Source organism: Schistocerca gregaria, chromosome 9, assembly GCF_023897955.1.
Source record: "Schistocerca gregaria isolate iqSchGreg1 chromosome 9, iqSchGreg1.2, whole genome shotgun sequence".
Classification (NCBI taxonomy): Eukaryota; Metazoa; Arthropoda; class Insecta; order Orthoptera; family Acrididae; genus Schistocerca; species Schistocerca gregaria.
The window spans coordinates 183,171,882-183,192,544 of NC_064928.1; the positions used below are offsets into that span (position 1 = coordinate 183,171,882).

The 20,663-nt window shown below is 37.4% G+C and overlaps 1 protein-coding gene across 8 annotated transcripts in view; it reads left to right on the forward strand.

Annotated features, from left to right (window-relative positions):
• Positions 1-20,663, forward strand: part of LOC126291762 (YLP motif-containing protein 1-like) — a 362,461-nt gene that overhangs the window by 82,963 nt on the left and 258,835 nt on the right. For all 8 annotated transcript variants that reach the window (XR_007551862.1, XR_007551863.1, XR_007551864.1 and 5 more), the window contains exon 10: positions 11,972-13,552. Coding sequence is in view for 5 of the 8 variants with exons in the window: in XM_049985443.1 (XP_049841400.1) it covers positions 11,972-13,552 (1,581 nt within the window). In the remaining 3 variants the exon portion in view is untranslated. The remainder of the gene's footprint in view (positions 1-11,971; positions 13,553-20,663) is intronic.

The window sequence follows — 20,663 nt, forward strand, 5'->3', positions numbered from 1 at the left end:
TCAGAACAAGATGCACAATTGTAATTTTCATCATTTTCAGTTATATCTTTTGAAATAAAGATGACCAACGAAATTTTCATGTAGAGAGATTTAAGGAACAGCAGTTTGCAAAATGTGTAAATGTAGGTAACTTTCTTTGTATAATACTACCAGGGGTGTTCAACAAGTAATGGAATACATTTTTTCCTCAGCCAATTTTGGTTGGAAAAATGTCGAATTTGTTGTGGGACATCTTGGAATATTCCTGGTCCAGCCCCAGTTATTTCATGAAGCCCAGATAGGAGGCAGTGCCACACATAACCTTCAAAATGGCGTCTGTAATTGCTGTGCGTTCCAAGCAGAGAGCTAGCTGTCTTTTGAGTTTCTCTTCGCAGAAAACCAGAGCATTGCAAATATTCTTAGGCACTTGAATAATGTCTACGGAGACCTGGCAGTGAACAAAAGCACAGTGAGTCATTGGGAGAGACATCTATCATCATAAAACCAAGGTTGCGTGAACCTGTACGATTCCCTGTGTGCTGGTTGGCCCCCACACAGCTGGGTTTCCTGTGATGTTGGGACGTGTGGACTCCCTCCTTCGAGGTGACAGATGGATCACCATCAAAACACCTTGCTGCTCAACCAGACATCTCTGTTGGTAGTGCTGAAACACTCGTCCACCAGTTGGTGTGTGCCCACTGGGTTTCTCGCCGCCTAACAGAAGACCGTAGAGAGCAACAAATAATGATCTGTGGCGGAATTGCCTGTGTGTCAGGAGGCCGGTATGACAATTTTTTTGTCGAACACAGTCACTGGTGATGAAACAGGAGTTCATTCCCTTCGAACCGGAAAGAGAATGGCAATCCATGTTGTGGTGCCACATCACCTCTCCTCGAAACAAAAAGTACAGAGCCTCACCCTCGGCCAGTAAATACATGGTGACAGTCTATTGGCACCCGGAAGTGTATTGTGCTACCCTCAGGTAATTAAAGAAAAGACTTCAGTGTGTTCATCACCATAAAAATGCAAATTAACTACTTCTTCTCCATGACAATGCAAGACCTCACACAAGCCTGCACATCTGAGAGGAGCACACAAAACTTCATTGAACTGTTCATCATCATCATCCACCCTACAGCTTCTATCACACACTTTCCGACTTGCTTCCATTTGCCCCAATGAAGGATGACGGGGAGGTTATTGATGGATCAAGATATTGACCCCGATGTCAGCCAGTAGAAGGAAGGAAGGAAGATTGGTTTTAATGTTCCGTCGATTTCAGGGTCATTAGAGATGGAGCACAAGTTCAGGTTGTGTCAAGATGAGGAAGGAAATCGCCCATGCTCTTTCAAAGGAAACATCCTAGCTGCAGTACCATGTGAGAATAAAGGCCGTCCAGTTAGGACATTGTGTTGAAAAATAGGGGTTTGTACCCAAGAGAGAGGGGAATGACATGGTGTGTTTATAACTGTAATGACAGTGGAGTCTGCGATACTATACGGTTACAGGCTGTTTGTTTCTGTGGTATTCTGTAGGTCATATCTTTGTTCTCACCAGCTATATTATTGCTTATATGATTTGTTTTTGTGTGGTTCTACACTTATGTGGATTTTAATCCCAGTGTTTTTTTTATGGGACTGCTTATGCTATATAGTGTTGTAGTGCGCTAGGTGTGTGACAATTTCTCAATGTTGTCTTATTCTCAGAAATGTGCTTCCCAGTGTTTATTTTTACTGTCAATAAAGCTGTCAGTGACTACCATTATGGAATAAACTTTCATAGTTTTTTGATGATTGGGCCTGCAGCTGCATTCTTGAAAGGATATTGTAAGTGAGGTTCCAGTGTCACTGCTTATAAAATATTTGTTGATTATTATGACAGCTGCATTGGAAGATTTCAATTTTCAAGTATGTCTACGTTGTTCTGATGCATATATAACATCTGGTGTGGCTATGTCTGGTGACCGTACTTCTTACATTTCAAGTGAAACTCTAAAATACTGATTTCACGTCAATTTTTGACAGTTCATACGATAGATGTTTTATGTTTATAAATCAACTATGGTGTGAACTTCATGTGGAATTTAATGAGAACAGTTGCCAGAGACAGCCACACCGCATGTTATACATATGTCAGGACAACATAGACATACTTGAAACTGGAAATCTTCTGAAACAGCTGTCATAAAAATTAATAAACGTTTTAGGCGGTTATACTGGAACCTCACTTATAATAAAATTTCATAGTTATAGTTGGAAAACCTAAGAAATAACTTTTCCAGCTGTAGTTAACACCTACTATAGCCTTGCCAACTTCAAAGAAGCAAACTTATACAGTCGTGACACCAACAAAGACAGTGATATTATATGGACATCAAGACCACCTGATGTCCATAGGAAAGCATAATTTTGTAATGCTTTAAATTATCTTCTTCAAAATTTGGATTATTGCACCCAGATATGCATTTCCACAGATAACCAGACGATGACAGTCATGCTGAAATATGTGTAGTGTTTAAAAAGTATTCTAAATATGTTTGTTATTTTTTCTCATATGTTCCGCTCCTAAGTATCCCCTCAGTCTTAGATCTACGAAATGAAAAATGAAGCTAATTCATCTAAACAAAAAATATGTCTATCACATGTAATACACAAGTATAACAACAATAAAATTTGACATATTTGCACATAGGTATTGTGTGTGCCCTGGGAAAAATTTAAAATATCCTTTGCAATTGTAATACTGTTTATAGGAGAAAGTACTCTTTCAAAGTACTGCGAAATGTTCTTGTGATGTGTAAGAAAATTGAGAATTAAATAACATAATGAATGTATTTAAACATGAACATCTCTATGTTCCTCGTTAGTGACTCATTGTTACTTCCATGTGTTATTTGTACAATAGCTATTGTTTGATACAAGGTAAGCGTATCTCTGTGTTGCCAGTACAGTGCTGTGACCTATCATGACCTCTCTAGACATATAAGCTGCATCATTCTTTCTTCATTCCTCGCATTCGCTTGAGCTACGCAGTCTTCTTTCTGTAGAAGCACAAACCGACGAAAGACTTATGTGCTGACAACAATATTGATTACTACATTAAAACTTTTCGAGATCTGTCGCTTAGGAAACTTGAACTACCAATGGCACTTTGTGGGATTAATATTTACAATGGTGATCACTGACAAAATGTACAGGAGAAACAGGTGGTCAGTATGAGAGGTGGGAGGATTAACGAAATTGGTCACAAAGGTGGTTGATTTTACATGTGAATTAAGACTGTAAACCTGTTGCATGAATGCTAAGCAGTATTTTTAGTTTCTAAGCATGCTATTAGCTTAATAATGTATAGTACTTATATAACTTAAAAAAATTTTCATTATAGATTGTGGGTAACTTACTCTGTGTAATTGAAGTATTATCTGAAAAAGCTGTACATACATTCAGACATATCTCAATAAAACTTAGAGATGATACAGTGATAGACATTCCACAAAACACAGAAATAAAATATCCTGTGACTATAGTATCAGCAAATCACAATAGGACTTGTCAGTTCATACAAATACCTGGTGTAACAGTTTAGATGATGGTGACGAGGAGGGGGGGGGGGGGGGGAGATGTGGAATGGAAAATCGATAGGCGTTAATCATTGGTAAAACACATTTGGTTCATTGGTAGGATGGTGGGATACTGGGGTAGCTAAATCTTTCTATAAATGAGATTTGCTTACAAAACTCTTGTGTGACTTATCCTAGAATATTTCTCAGTTACGTGGGGTCTGTACAAAATATAACAGGAGATATTGAACTTGTGCAAAGGAATATGTCAGAAGATGCTGAAAACCTCGGTTGGCGACAGATGCTTGAAGATGGGTAGCAGCTGTCTCATGTAGTGCCCTTACAGAGTATCAAAGACCAGTATTAAGTGTGGAATCTGGTTATACACTACATCCTTCTGTGTATTGTAGGAGTCACAGAGATGGGAGTAAACTGATTACTACACTCACAGAGGCAGTCAAGCATTCATTTTTCCTGCTCTGCATACACAAGTGAAATGGGAAGAAACCTCAATATTGGAACAATGGGAAGTACCCCCTAGTCATGCACTTCACAATGGTTTCCAGAGCATTGGTGTAGATGTAGATTATAAATGATGGCCTTATAAGAATTCCCCAAATTTTTGAATAAAATTCATTAATAATGGGAAAGTTAAATTACTTTAAATTCATTAGTATACATTATGGTGATATAAGGAAAATAGTATCTGACAGGTGCTCACCAAAACTTTGGGATGAACTATACGCACTTACAGTATATAAAACTCTGGATTGTTTTCAGTTTGTTCAATTGTAAATGCGTCTCAAGGCAAAAGTTGACATTTCTTGCATAATTGTTGTACACATTTTGCTTTTCCAAGACCCAATCAGCAAATTCATACCATTGCAAATTGATGTCAGTTGAACCTTGTAAGGATGTAGATGAACATCTTCAGTCAGAATTCGCTACATGTTGCTCCTTGAAATGCTCAGTTCTTGTGATCGACAGTGAATTGAGGTTCAGGTTCTTTGGGATACATTCTTATTTACTGTGGTGACATTTTCAGTAGATCTGTTGGTATGATGTCTACAGCAACAAAGAGAAGCAACCTTTGTTTACAACACAAACATTTTTCTAGAGTTATACTTTTGTCCTTTGTAGAGAAAATGTTTGCAAAACCTTCCTTCTCCCACAAGGTAAAGTCTCTACCCCATGATAGAGACAATTATATGTTATGTGCTGAGTGGAAGGTAGTTCCTGTTGAACCACTTTTGAGGTAGCTTCCAGGCAGTGACAGTACTTTATCTCAGGTGCCAGTGGTCTCTCAGATAAAAGTACAATCATCCGTCATGTCCTAATTTTTATAGTTCATTTTGCTTAACTGACAGCATGTCGCCATATATCAAAGGAATCATTGTCACAGTAAACAATGCCATTCTATTCTGTTAGCAGTTACTGCTTATGATCAGTATTCTCTTAAAAATTAAAATAAAAAAAATGGTGAAAGGAAGAACTAGTGAATCTGTGTAATCTTATACCTCACGGAATGCTCTTGGCTAATAAGATTTTCAACAGCATTCAGTTGATGATTTGGTGAATAGTGCTGATTGACACCATTATTACCTTCTTCAATAACATCTAAAATGATGATCTTGGGTTGTGATTATCTTACTTGCTGAATGCAAGTATCGAGGATGTAATGATACCCATTATTCTCACAGTTAGTATTTGTGCATCATTAATGCAATTCTTGAAAATTCTTAGTGGCTCTTCATAAAAATGTAGAGTTTCAGGGCAGTAACATTGAATAAAATGTTCTCAGGCTTTCAGCTGTGCCAAGTGTTTAAAATGTCACAAGCTTTGTACCTGGTACTCCATAGTCATTGTGAAGCAGAATGACAGCTGGTGTACACCTTTATACACTTTTGCTGCCGGCTGTGACATCACTGGTGCCTATGCTATCATCATATGTGGACATAAGTTGACTTCTCATCAGATGTGGCTGCTTCACACATGCCTAAGCACACTGACATCAGCTATTGTAACCCTGCACCAAAGCACACTGTGGAGCAAACATTGGTGAAGCCACTCAAATCTAAATCATTGACTACACTTTTTGATGGAGACTGTGACCTACAGCTCAGCATGCATGCGATCCAAAAATAGCAAGGATAGAGTTCCCACATTGAATATGGATTCAACATATTCTTGTACGTGGCAATACTGCGGACACCGTTGACTGCACAGCCAGCAGCTAGAGTATATGAGGACGTACCGGCAGCCCGTCAACAGTCATTCCATTTGACAGTTGTCAAAAGCTTTTGCCATTTTACTGGCTGATGAGGGTACATGCATTTCACTTCAGAGGTCGCAGAGAAACTAACTTCTACTTGAACAAACGTCTGGGCACACCTGTCCATCTCAGTTGTGATGAAACGAGCCAAAGATGTCATATAGTGTGGAATTTGGAACATGTTTGAGTCCTGCTAACTCTGTGTAAATGAGTTTGTGTCACATATTGCGCCCTAATTCACTTAATGTCTCTCCAATGAGTGAACTATTATTGATACTAGGTTTTTCGAAATTTGATCCACTCTGAGAAAACTGATAAAACTCACTCTCGCACATTACATATGGTTTTATAATCACTCTCTCATATGTTGCATCAAAAATTCTTTCTCTGCGACATCACATCACATCTCCTTCCCAATGTAATTTTGCCAATAGAAGTGTTGTAGAAGTTAAAGCAGTTAATTGTTGTAATTGATAATCAAAAAGCAGTGACCGTGATTTTCGGACCTTCATTTGTTTTCAAAACCCATAATTTGGGGCAGAGATTAATTATTGCCACTTTTTCACATAAATTCTGTCTTGCAGATCATATTTAGTATTACGAAATTTAAGTTTCCTACTTTAAGCTTCTGAGAGAGAGTTTGTAATTTGAATTTCAGACTTGTAAATCAGGAAAGAACCTGATGTTAATCTGGTGATGCTTTCTTTGTGACCAGTTGAGCATCAAGTGGCATTGTTTCTTGATTGCATATAGTTGCTTTGCTAATACTGGTTCTTCATCTAATGTGTCTTATCTAAATAAACTACTGTGTCTTTCAACTCAGGTGCTGTATGTACTAGGCTCATTTGTTCAGGCACTATTTTAAATAGGCCCTGAGGAACAACTTCCCACATTACTTCCTTCCTCTATGTGACAAAGACTTCGTAGTATGAGCGCATACCCTTGCAGCTCTGTGAGATATTTGAGCTTATACTACCCTGAAAGACCAGCCAATACAGAAAACACACTAGAAAATGAAAACCAGATTAATTTGATAATACTGCTTTTGCCAGATGGTTTATTGGCTTCTGGAATAGCTTCACAAGAACTGTAGAAATTAATATAACTAATATCACAATTTATGAAACTAACAGTGTGTAGCTAAGAACAGTAGGAGTCCCAACCATTCTGATATTCTAGGAGATGCACTGGATGTAAAATAAAAACAATAACTTGTATCGCACCGGACTCTGCTCTTTTGCAGTCATACTCAATACCGAAACTCCATGAGAGCAGTATTGTTAAATGCATTACAGCCAGAACTCACTATTTCTCAATGGTTGGAGTTCTCCGTTGGAAGTTTGTAGCCTTCCCGATAATTTACTATAGGGTAAGGAGAAAATTGCTCAGCATACAGATGGCATTGACAGTTGCTCCAGATGAGGTACGTCCTGGGTTTAAAACTGTAGGATAAAGTACTGTAATAGTACCCAGTAAAGTGACCATTAAGGTATATCAAATAGCTACTACTGTTGGCATGGTATAAGGAGCAGTGAAATGGAATTGAGATGATGGAAAACATGTAAGTTAACCATTTGTCATTTCAAAAGTAATTGCTGTAAACGTTAATGCGTATATCCCAAGGTGAGACATGATGCTCAGTGTCTTCATAGGAAAATGTTTGTGGTGGCCTGTGGAACCGTTAAAGTACACAGGAGTGCTGCTCTTCATCTGAAGCAAATCAACTGTCACAAATGTCTTTCTTTGGGCTTCCAGAAATATGGAAACTGTGTGGAAGGGATTGAGACTGCATGGAGGGATGTGTAAGGGCTTCCGAGCTCAACCTCTGCAGTGCGGTCAAAACAACCGTGGCAAGATGTGGGTGGGCCCACACATAATGAAGAATTCATGTTGCTAGTTGGATTGAAAGTGACAAATTTTATGTAGTTTTGTTACACAGATAATTGTGCATGAAGTCACATTATGTGTTGTTTTCTTTATCGAGATCACATTTGAAAATCTTAGTCACAAAATCTCTGTGATGAGCAACCGTGAACTTTGAGATAATATTCATTTTGTTGTGGCGAATTGTAATGACATTCTTGCAAAGTGTGTTAGTGTGTGTGCATACTCAGTGCTGACACCACACACAAATTATTCGCAGCATTCTGCCTACGTCCATTCCATGCACTACAGGTATTACATTGCTGGAGTTGGTAGTGCATCGTAATGGCAAGAAACTTGGGGATTCTCTCAACATTTCCTTCCCTCAGTTTAGGAGTTTAACATAAAATTAAGCCTCCACATTCCATTTTGTATACACTTCCCATAAACTCACATGCCACCTCTTTTCCATAGCCTAATAAGGAAGTTCAGTAATTTCATTTTTACTATATCTGTCTTTGTGCATTTTTAACTGTACTGCTTGTTTTAAGTTCATATTTCATTTCAACTCATACTTTAACCCCATAAAATAGTCAATTTTTGATTGAAAATGAAATTGCTTAGAAGCCAGTTAAGGATTGTAGCTGTACTTGAAAAGAAACATTTATGCCTACCTGCAATTGTCAATAATATTCCAGATATGTGTGGTACCAATGCATTAGAGATCTTGTATTTTATTTACTGTTGTCATTGAAATTTGTGCAAACATTATTACCTGTACCCAGTTTCATTCTTTTCCCCCCCTTTCATTTTGTAGCTTTATGTGTATTTTTTTTTTTTTTATGCAGCTGCCATCCTTATAGTAAATTTGTTTTTTACTTCTCAGACATGACGTATACTGTGTGGAAGATTTTAGTTTTGTTTAGTTTAGTTTTATTTAGTTTTATTTGTGAAGTATTGTATCATTTGCTTACAATTGTTCTCTCCACCTCCAGATAGAATTTTGTAGAACATGTAAGGTACTGTTGCACAATGCAGGTACGTGGGTTTGGCAATTTACATTCAGGTTTCATTGGCACCCTTAATAAAGTTGAATCCCATAAGAGATACGTAAATGTGTGTAACAATAACTTTCCCAGTCTTATAATTGAGGGAAACAGTTTATATGATATTAATACAGAAAGGTTATTCATAACATGAAATATTATAATGAGATGAGATGGATGGTGTATTTACTTGTTTTCATCAGCCTTAGGGCAATGAAATTGAGGTGATTAATGATTACGTATAAGAGATCAGTAGACTGTAGGATGACTTAAGAGCACAGTAAAGTGTCCCAAATAGTAATGAATGAAAAATACTGGCTCATCTTTACTCCCCTGTAGGAAACATGTGGTTTGTTACTACTGCTGATGTTACTGGAGAGGTTTTGTAGAAACCAGTCTGTGTGTGTCTGTTATTATGGGTGAAGGTGTAGTTTACATGCCCTTATTTAGTTGTTGACAATGTATTGCATTGTGATCAGTTGAATTTTTACCCTCGATGTATTTGTTGTCAGTATCTGTTACATACTGTGACTGGTCTTTCATTGCAAACTAACTAATCTGATAAATACAGTAATAAGAGGTAAACCGTGGTCATCCAAACGAGTCTTTAAGGGCTGGCACTGAGCACTGTGGCTAATATCCTAAGGGGGCCACATGTGCGCAGCCCACCCGAGACTTTCAGCAGGTTTACAAAGGACTGTTGTGCTGTGCTGGTAATACTCAACTTATTTGTCTTCTGGATAGCAGCAGCTGCAGCATTTTAAAGAAATGGAATGGTGTAATTTTTGTGACTTGTGGTAGCCTTTGAAAGTGCCGCTGAAATAGCACATACAATTGTTAACTGAAAGGTTTTGTAAAATCAAGAGAGCATTTGTTGCTGCTTCATGTTCTTGTTGTATATACAATGTAATACATTTTTCCAGCGTTCTGTTGACTCCATTAGCACATTTCTGTTGTACTATTTTCTCAAGAAGTTAAAAAGTGATTAATTACAGTAATCATTACCACCACTCGTTCATGTTCACATGGTGTGTTTACTCTAGTGAACTCTACAGTAACAATACGGGTGTCATTAAGCATGCAGTGATACACAAATTCACCTGAGCAGTAAATAGATGCAGCAGACTGACACCGTTAGCTGACGTTCCATTTGGTACACCACTTCGTGCAAAACAAAGCCACCACAATGTGTGTACTTTCACCAAACAGTAACTACAGTTTCGGTGTAAATTTGCCTTGTCTGCTCGCCCCCCTCTCTCATCTTCCTGCGCACACACTACTCCAGTTCATCAAATGACTCTGCAGTGGATACCCAATTATCCGAACTGATTGTTGTTGTATGTCATTTGTGTACTAAAAAAAAGTGCAAATAATTGAATGTATGAAGAAAAGCAATTTTTGCATTATTAACTCTATAAAAAAACCTGCGTGCCACCGCATAGTCATCTTTTAGGCATATTTCCTGTGGTTATCTTTCTGCAGTTCATACATAATGTTAGGTGACTGTTTTTGTAAAAACTAACAGTACAAAGATTCTTCCGAAAGTTCATTTTTCAGTTTCCTCATCACTTTTCAAAGTTAACTCCTATCTTCACTATAAAGTTTGCAGGCCTACTTAAAACTGAATCTACATTCTTATTAGTATTGCGTATTGCAGAAGTACCTACACCATACTTATGAGCTAACTAAACAGTTTTTCATTTTTTTTGGAAAAATGAATTGGTATTTATTGTAACTTTTAATGATAACACTATTCTTTTGTGCTTTGACATGTTCATGCACAGACATGGCCCAGTGCAGTGGCGTAGCAATTGGCAATGTTTAACTCAAACAATAATGAAATGTGAGAGACCATGTGAGTTATAGGTGGGTAGTGATGCTGCCACATCCAAGTGCTCACACGGACTAGACTACAGAGAGATTTGCTCGTGCTCGGTAATCCAAATAATTGCTAATCTGGATAATCGAGTCTCTGCTGTATATGGTTCCAGAGACATTTCCAAATCTCAAACATTTATGATGTATATATGCAGACTGAAATGGCGAATTGAAATGTGTGCGAAGGCCAGGATTTGAACTTGGGTGTCCTGCTCACTAGGCAGATATGCTAACCACCATGCCACCCTTGAACAGAGGCTTTGCAAAACTGCAAGGAATACCCTAGGATGCCTCACTCCTCTGTCCAAATTCCTGTTCACACCTCAGCTCACTTGGTACTCCACCTAAACTCAAACAGCATATACATGTTTGAGCCCTGTCTTAAACTGCTTTACTGAATCTGCCACATTTCCTTTCATTGTTGAAGATTTCATAAAAATGGTGAAACATGAGATGAAGCTGAACTTCTCAATTTACGTCTTTATCCACACTACTTCATTTGTTCCTGTAGTAGTAAGTAGCAAATTAAACCATATTGATGGCCCAGAGTGTGTGATTTGTGAAGCATAAATGGAGTAAGGGTATGTCCAAGAATGTTGGAGTTTAGCTCTAGTCATTCCTTCCGAAAAACAGTCACACACAGTAGTCTGCCATTCTGTCAGAAATTCATATTTAGCAATGATAAACAATTTAAATTTTGTGTTGTTGCACACACTTATAATGCCACAAGAAACTGCAACAAGTTATTGAATTTTAGTCAGGATTAAGTTTGTGTTATTGCTCATACACCCAGTCACTGCTGATTAGACACCTGGCTGTTGTGGAGTTCCGTGTGTGTTAAGGAAATTGGATCTAAAACGGTTAAGATTCATAGTTTGGAAAAGGTCTTCAGACCATCAATTGCAGCCGTTACATTTTTATTGCAGTAACTAACTGGTGCAAATTGTTCTCATGGCATACTGTGGTAAAGCTAGAAAATTGTGTTTGAGGTGGTTATTCCCAATCATTCTCTCTCTCTCTCTCTCTCTCTCTCTCTCTCTCTCTCTCTCTCTCTCTCTCTGTAATTGTTTGCTATATCCTTCTTTGACTTCCCTTCTTTACGCTGCAGAATTGGCCAGTAACATCTTCCTTTAGCTTGACACTCTACCACAGTTTTCCAATTTCCATGAGAGTTCATAATATGTGTTTTACTTACAAGGTTTGTTTATATCTCTATCAAAATTCTGAGTTACAAGTTTTATCAAGATCCAGTTTTAGAAATTTTTATGATAAGTCTTTTCTTGAATTACTTTATCCAAGCTTTAAGCTGGAGACATACTACCTAGTAGGTTTTGGAATAAATTTTGAAATTTTAATTATTTTTCTGTTGTACAGGATCCAAACCGAGCTGGTCGTGGAAAGCCTAACCGTGACCGCAACAGTGTGAGTAGTGGTCCTCCTGTTGGAGGATACTTCACTACTCCTCCACAGGGGGATCAACAGCAACATCAAGAACAGCAACAAGACCAAAAGCAGCAACAAGATGACCAACAGCAAACACAGCTGAATCCTGACAGTGACTACCGCCAGACACCTGCCAAACAAGAGGGGGGTGGGGTAACTGACACAGAGCAGAAGACAGAACCAGATGACAGCAGTAGCATTCAGGCATCTGCAGAGACAGACCAATCTCAGACAGGTCAGGATGGCACAGAAGGGAGGGACGTAAAAGAAGAAACAGCAGAGAAACCCCCTAAATCTAGCCCTGTGAAAGATGGTGTGATCCCAGGCTTGGATCTATTAACAAATGATGGGGAGAAGAAAGAATCTGCAGACGGACATGGGGCCACTGAAGAAACCGAAAATAGTGCCAAAGACACAGACGATCGTGCAGACCACTTGACATCTGCATCAGGCCAAGACTCCACTTTTTTGAATCAGAATGCTGGTGGACAAAACTCCACTGGGGCCCAGGGATCATCATTTATTGACCAGAGTTCACTGCAGCCTAACAAACAAGAGGAGGATAGTGGAAATCATGAATTGGACAGTTCTTCCGAATTGCAGACAACTAAACAGTATGGCAATAGAGAAGCTCCCACTGGGCAGAGCATGGGCCAGGCTAGTGGAAACACACAGTTCACAAATCAGCCTCCTCCACTTTTTGGAAGCCAGCCACTGGGAGGTTCTGACAATAGGGGGCCACCACCTCCCTTTGGCAAGGGTGGATTTGCGAATCCGCCACCAGGTGTACCGCCTCAGTTCGGTGGAGCAAATCAGCTACCACCCAGTCAACAGTATGGGAACCAAAATTTCCAGCCAGGACCTGGCAATCAATTTGGAGGCCCACAGTCTGGACCAGGAGGTCCCAACAGAGGTCCTCCACCATTCGGAGGAGGTAATTTTGGACAGCCTCCTCCAAATGCCCAGGGATTCGGCAACCAGGGGCCACCAAACTTTGGTAGGGGCGGTCCCGGAGGTCCACAAGGTTTTGGAGGGCCGAGAGGACCACCGAATTTCGGAAACAATCCGCCAGGTGGTCTGGGTGGATTTGGCAATCAGGGACCCCCAGGAGGACCCGGTGGGTTTGGAAATCAGGGAAGAGGCCGTGATGGACCACCGTTCGGAAGTGGAGGCCCTAGATTTGGAAGCGGTCAGAGTTTTCCTCAGGGAGGACCGAAACCTTGGGCTTCTGACGACTGGCAAAAGCCACCGATCAAGGAGGGAGGTGGTCTCCTGGGAAATTATCCTGCCGAGAAAGATAATACCGACAGGGAACGCCCTCCAGGATACCCTCCGCCTCTGCTAGGTCCTCGCGAACTTCGTCGTGACCAAGACTTTGGCGGCTTTCGCGGAGGCAGAGGCGGACCTATGGGTCGAGGTGGGGGACGTGGGGGTTGGCAGCACAGGGGAGGTCGAGGAAGGTTTGGGCCGGGGCCAGGGCCACCAGAAGATGGACGTGGCGGCAATGACCAGGTGAGCAGGAGATTCTCTCGCCCGTAGGAAGTAAATAACTTTGCAGGATTATGTGGACTGTTGGCCTCACTCGATCTGTGATGATTTTTATTTTCTGCGCTTATCATTAAAATGGTTTACTGGTAAGACATGCATAGATAAGATGGTAAATGTGTTTTTTGTATCATTGTTGTTTTGAATCAGACAGTGACTTGTGCACGAGATACATCTGACACCGTCAGATTGGTAGAGATTTCCAGATGAAGCTTTTTAGACACTGCTATCTAATCAAAATTACAGTGTAACAGATTAATGCTAGAATATGTACACGCTTCCTGTGTTCAATAAAATGACATCTTCAGTTGCGTACAGTGAGTTCTGTAAGAGCTGGACTTCAAACTGTTTTTCTGTATTGGGAGAAGTTACAGTATTTATGCACTTTGTGAATTGGTTCATTACATATCGAGTGTTGGCTATAGAATAGTTCCTGCTCACTATGATTTTTAAACAGTCAGTTCTCTGATTCATAATACTGATATTTGACCACATTCCTCCTGTTATCAATATTATTGTCTAACAAGTGAGTGGTTATAGTATTCAGAGGCTCATTGTATGCTGGCTTAGGTTGAAACATTTTACCACATGTTTGAAGACTAAAGCAGGTCTGGTTTTAAATAATTTTGAAAATATGGTTAGAGAGAGAGTTGTGTGTGTGTGTGTGTGTGTGTGTGTGTGTGTGTGTGTGTGTGTGTTTTGCACATTCGTGCAGGTGCACATATCTTTGAATTGATGTGTTTTTGTTCTATTTGTTAAAAAGAAAAACTTTTGTTTCAGATATTATTTTTGTCATGCACAGAGCTCACTGTGACACATTCGTTGTGTTTTTAGTGTGAATTTGCTGTTCTTTGAGTTGCACTCTTTGCAGGTGATCTACACGTTATTGAACTATGTTTTAAAGTGTGGAAGAAAATGACTTGAAATATTTTGTTTATTGCCATCAGTGCACCTTTTGATCACAAAATTGCAATTGAAATAAAAAGGAAATTATTGTAAGATATAATCTTAGAACAAAGCTGTTTCAGTTAGCCATATGCCAATAACTATATTAGTTAATTGCATACTCTGCCTTTACTCAATATGTGAAATAAAGGTTGTGTTCTGCCAGTAGCCCATTAAGTGTTTGTGCTTATAAATTCTTGTTAGGCTGGAATGTCAAAAAATGAGAATATCTGCCATATAAGAAATTAAGCTGATAGTACTTGCCAAATGGTTGAAATGATGACCATGTGAATAGAAACACTTACTGATTGTTAGCCTACCCTTCAGTTCTGCAGGTGTAACCGAATTTATCAGTCACTTTGTGTTTTTTATTCCGGTCATCATCTTATGTTATGGTTAATAATGCCTCTCATTGACCCTTGTAATTGACACTTTTCTGTTCTTTATTATTATTATTTTTAATTTACATGTTGAGAAAATTTCCTGTGCGAACAATTAAATATTTACTGCTGAGTGATGGTTGTTATGCTCATAAAAATCTGGTAGAATATCCTTTTCATTATCTGGATTTTTTTTTACTAGTGGTATAATTTGAACATTCAACTTTTTTCTTGGCAAATTACTTCTTAATGTGGAAGCCACTGTGTGTTCTGTCTTGACTAAAGTTTAAAACATCATTTTTTTAATTTGATGAAGAATTATATGACAAACCTACTGATACTGTTCACAGTAGACAATAAAAGTAATATCTTTGAATAACTGTGTGATTAGCCGGAGACTAATAAGAACAGCCTCATTTTATTTATCATCTTCGAAGTCTTTATTATTTGGATTTCTATTTTTTAAAAAAAGGATGCCATTCAGTGATTAACGAAACTATTCAGTACATGACAGTGAGGTGGGTTACAGCCTTTATGTTATCATCCTTTTGCTGTAAGGCAGTGAATATGTAACAAAACTTACACCAATAAAATGAGTCTGTCAAAAGTGAAATTTATAGTTCTTGTAACCTATTTATAACCTGTTGTTTTTCTGCTCTGTGTGTGTGTGCATGTTACTGCAATATATTATAATTTATCTAACACAGCAATATATTATAATTTATCTAACACAGCTCAGTATATTGTACAGCTTTTCCTCCCGAAGTGGGATTTACAGAAACATTTCTTCGGCTTTTTTTAAAGACAAAGTTGCTTTATATTTATCATGTGGAACCTGTGACCAGAAGTTTGAATTTCAGGCTATATTAACAACTTATAACATTCAAAACATTCTTCTTTCCCAACACCCATTGGTGTACTCTCTTCTTGCTTAACCAATCTTACACTCCCTCTTACCCTCCTATTCCTTGCAGCCTTATTCAGGTGTAATGGATATTTCATTTCATTAATGCTTTCCTTGGCATCTTCTACTCTTTGCCTTTTGTTTGACCTATTTTTTCTGCTCTTCACCTTTCTGTCAGATCCTACTCTCTTGTGTTTATCATCTTATCATCATCTTATTATCATCAGATATAAACAGCAGCAATGAATAATTTTCTATCAAATTTACAATACATTCTTAAATTATTCTTCCCAAGGTAGTTTTTTTTCAGGTGTTTGGTTTCAAATATTCTTCTCCATAAAATGACATCATCTTTCATTTTAAAAAAAAAAATGCATATACTTGTTGTGAACAAGTAGTGGAGAATCTTAACAGCTTTTTTGTCAATATCTTGCTTACAGAGTTTATGTACAAAAGCAGTACAGTGTTGAAACATAGGGGCTAAGAAATCTGAACATATGAAAATTCCAGGAGGTGAAAACAGTTTCATAATATGTGTCCCTGAACTTGACTTCAGAATCAGTCACCAGTTAAATGTAAAATTTGTATTAGATTTATGTTGCATCACTGTTTTATTTGAACTGCAACACTAATGTAAAATCTGTATTAGGTTTATGTTGCACCACTGTTTTATTTTAACTGCACCACTGATAACATTATCAAATCTTCCAAATGTTTCAACTTCAAGCCACAGGCATTGAGACACTTGATTCATTACACAGTTTCCCAAAAATATACAGAAGCACTATTAGCAGCAGAAACAATACTGTTAGCATCATAATTATTAAAAAAAGAATTTTTTTTGTTTTCAAATGATGTGCTTTGTGAGTTTAGGTATCCATGTTGTGAGTGTTACATGATTCATGTAACATAAAATTTAAAAAATAAATAAATAAATAAAATGTGATTTGCCTCAATAAATTAACTTGTGATTACACTGCTACAAAAGACAGTTTTTGATGTAATGTTTCATGAGTTGTTGACATGAAGAAGTCTTCTAAATCTTACATTTAGAGTATAATTTTTAGTATACAAGTCGTCAAGACAAATGGTGAATTTTCGACCTCAGTTAAAATATTAGACCTTTCTACACCAAGGAGCTATACAGACTTTATCAATACACTGTTAAATGAATTTTTAGTGTAATTAACCATTGAAAATTTCATATCATCTTAAATTTTGTGGCTTTTAAATTCAGTTTTTGATTTCTCTCCTAAGAACTTTTTGGTGAAAGTTGTCTGCTGCTCCTTATTTCATTTTTGTATACCTCCCTGTAGTTAATTGCAGTATCCTAGCATGTTGTTAATTTTCATTGTCATAAGGTTTGCTTGATCTCAGATCTTCAGATTTTCTTTTTTGCGACTTCCTGTTAGTTATTTAACCACTTAGTTCCTCTTATGTGTGCATAGCATGGTGTAACTTCTGTTATAATTTTGATTTGAGCATGTGGCTGTAATATTTTCATGAGACACTGACATGATCACTTCGAAAGTGTCTGAGATGAATATTGTTTGTTCCTAAATTTTACATATTTTCAGTGTGGACTTTGAAGAGTCAGTTTTCCTTTTCAGTAACTCAAATTGTAGTGTATATGAAAATATTGAAAGTTGAATATTCACGGATGACTAGTTGTAGACTGTGGTTTAGAATTCTCTTCCTTGAAGAAACGACAGTAGAATTGTTAAGAAAGGTATCACAATATTTTTTAAACATATGACTTCACCTAATCTATTGACTGAATTACAGTAAATTACTATGCCTCTATGGCCACAGGCATTTTTAGCATAAAATGACAGATTTCTGTACATTTTCTTTCCTTTACAGAGTAATATTGAGCAAGAGCATATCAGTGAAACTTTTATTGCATTACAACATGTAAATTTCTGGGAATAATTCTGCACAGCCCATTTTACCGGGCTACAACATACTGCTAAATCAAAGGAAAACAATGTGTTACATGTAGACTGCCATTGCTGTTGTGTTACTGCAAATCATTAGTCTCTCTTTGTGAGCTGTGAGGTTTCACAGCCGCTATCGATGCTAAAACGTGAACACTTGCATCTTTTGATGTGTAATTTTGTGTGATAGACCATATTGTGATTGAAAAATAATAGCACAGATCCTTAAGTGCTCATTTCCAAAGCTTACACACTAGAAGTTGCCAAAAGCAGTGGACTTTCAAACTTACCTTAATAAGCTATGTTGTCAGATTTGTGCTTTAGTTCTACTGAAAACTGTGAACCCATTTGCGTCTTTACATTCTGTTCACCATATTGCTTCTCCAGGCTTTAAAATCCATAACTTCCCCAGGCTTTTAAACTTATAACAGCTTCATTCCAAGATTCACATATATTCCACCACCTGTCTTTTGACAGTGCATTACATTTGAGTAATTGGTAGTTTTGATCATAAATTAATGCTGTGGTTTTCTTGTTATTTTAGCCACAAAATTATATGGTACTGCATGCTTTCCATCCCTCTTAACATTTTTCGTGCCTCTGTAAACAGAAGTATTGGAGAAATATGGCGATTTTCTAATATTTGACATTTTCACATTATAGCTTTTGACCGAATGGTTATGATATTTGTTAATGCACCAGAATTGATTTGTCGCCCTGTTTGACAATAGATTTCAGTGTTGAACTACAAATGTTGTTGCAGTACTATTTTGCCGGGCTTTGGAGTTTGTGGAGTTCTTGTTGAAGCAGCGACATTGATGCCTTTTATTTTTTCATATATTTGATTCTGTGTATGATGCTGAGGGGACAACTTCTTTGCTGTTGTAGCAGTATGTCCTGTGTACCCATTGTTAATTGCACAGTACATGGGCCGTTTTTATGTGCTTATCAGTAGCATCAAGCAATAGTCTTTTGCTTGTAAATGGCCTTGGAAATTAGAGTAAATTAAATAACGTCCTGTGTGAACAGCAGACTGCAAGTTTTGTAAATTAAAAATTTTAAGCTTTTGTCACCAGTGAGTCTTATGTGGAGTTAATGACATCTCTCTGAGCTTGTTTTGTGGGAGATAATTGCCACTCTATGGAAGGGGGTTATTCCTTCTGAATGTAGGTATTCAAAATATTGTTTTATTTTGTGTCGAATCATGAATTAAAAATAACTGTTAGATTCCTCTTTGTCCCTGGCATAGCATGGCCCCCTTTTTATGTTTGGTTTTTGTTGTTTATAATTTATTATAGCAGTTTCATAGCATCATTATATTGTGATTACTCCCTCATTAATTACGCAAAAGGCTAGACCGCAGGTGTAACTTCGTGAGGTTTTTTCTTGTGTGTAATATTATGATTGGCTGTGTGTTGGATAATGTTCCGTTTCTAAAATTAATAAACGTAGTGTTTCTGCTTAACTGTCCCGTTATGTGCGGCTTGGGAAACCAATATCCTCATTTTTAAACACTGAATTACTGTTTACAATACCATTACAATTTGCAAAATAGTTAATTTACATAAACTTGAATTCATAAAATGAAAATTGCTGACACTTTTCGGTCTTAATTAAAACTATAACAAGTCGTTACTGTGTTTCTTGTCTCTGAGGAAGTCAGATTAATTGGGACAATCGTTCAATGTATTAAACTTTGATGGAGCCAGAATATGGGGAAAAAACACCACCAGTGAGTGAGTGAGTGAGTCTGTGTGTTAGCTTGGGAGCTTAGTGCAGATGCCTGTGCTGTTATTGCTGTTGAATATTTAGAACAAATAGATCAACTGTAATCATTTAATTGAAAGTAAAATTTTGTCTGACATGATGAATGTTATTTGTACCATAAAGGAGTGATATTCAAACAGAATTGCAGCTTATGTACCATGAATTAAACATTTGTTTTGCATATTTTGATGTGAATGAAATAGCAAGATATCTTGTTCATAAATGAATAAATTCTTTTGTCATACCAATGAGTTGATTTATTTTATGACTAAAGGTTTGTACATATCGTAACTTTGATGTCTAAAACATTTTGCAATATGTTGTTTGTAATTTTTGATGAATAATCATTCTGTTGAAATCTTATTATGAATTTTTATGATACAACCTTTTTCACCCTGTTGCAAAAATTTGTGGCACATATATGTATATTTATAAAAACACACAACATGCGTGCGCATGTGCAGGAAGTTCAAATTTATTGACACACACATAAATTTCTGCTCCACAAAGGCACACACTGACACAAGGAAATCTGTCATTTCTTTGAATACAATGAAGCAACTTAGGATATTAATGTTTTCATCAGTCTCAGTTTTGTGTTGTGTGAGGCACCCCTTTCATTATGAGAATATAATAATACACATTGAAGAGCAAAGTAGTAATGATGGTGGGAAACATGAAATGAAACAGATGAGGGGCATTTTATCAGTCAGTAAGGGAAATAAAATTAATTTACGGCAATTGGATATTCAATAATCATAGTACTAAAGTTGATGGCTGTAAGACGGAAGAATCTGTGATTATTAACTCATTGCACTCTTGAAAGTATGTAAGCTTGTTATAAAGTAATTTTCACAAAATCTGTTGCTTTGAACATTACAATGACTATGCTAGTGCTGATTGAACAGAGATGATGAAGTGATCACTTCTTGATTTGACATGGTATCCAATTAGTTCGTTTGATTTCAATATGTAAGAATGACAACAAATGTTACATTAATAAATTGTTTGGAATTGTGTCTGATAACTGTTTCCCAAAACCAGCACCACCTCCTCCTCCTCCTCCTCTTCCTCCTCCTCCTTACCATGGACTATAGAGGACAGAGGAACCACTTTGGAAAACTCATGTTTGTCTATAGTTATAT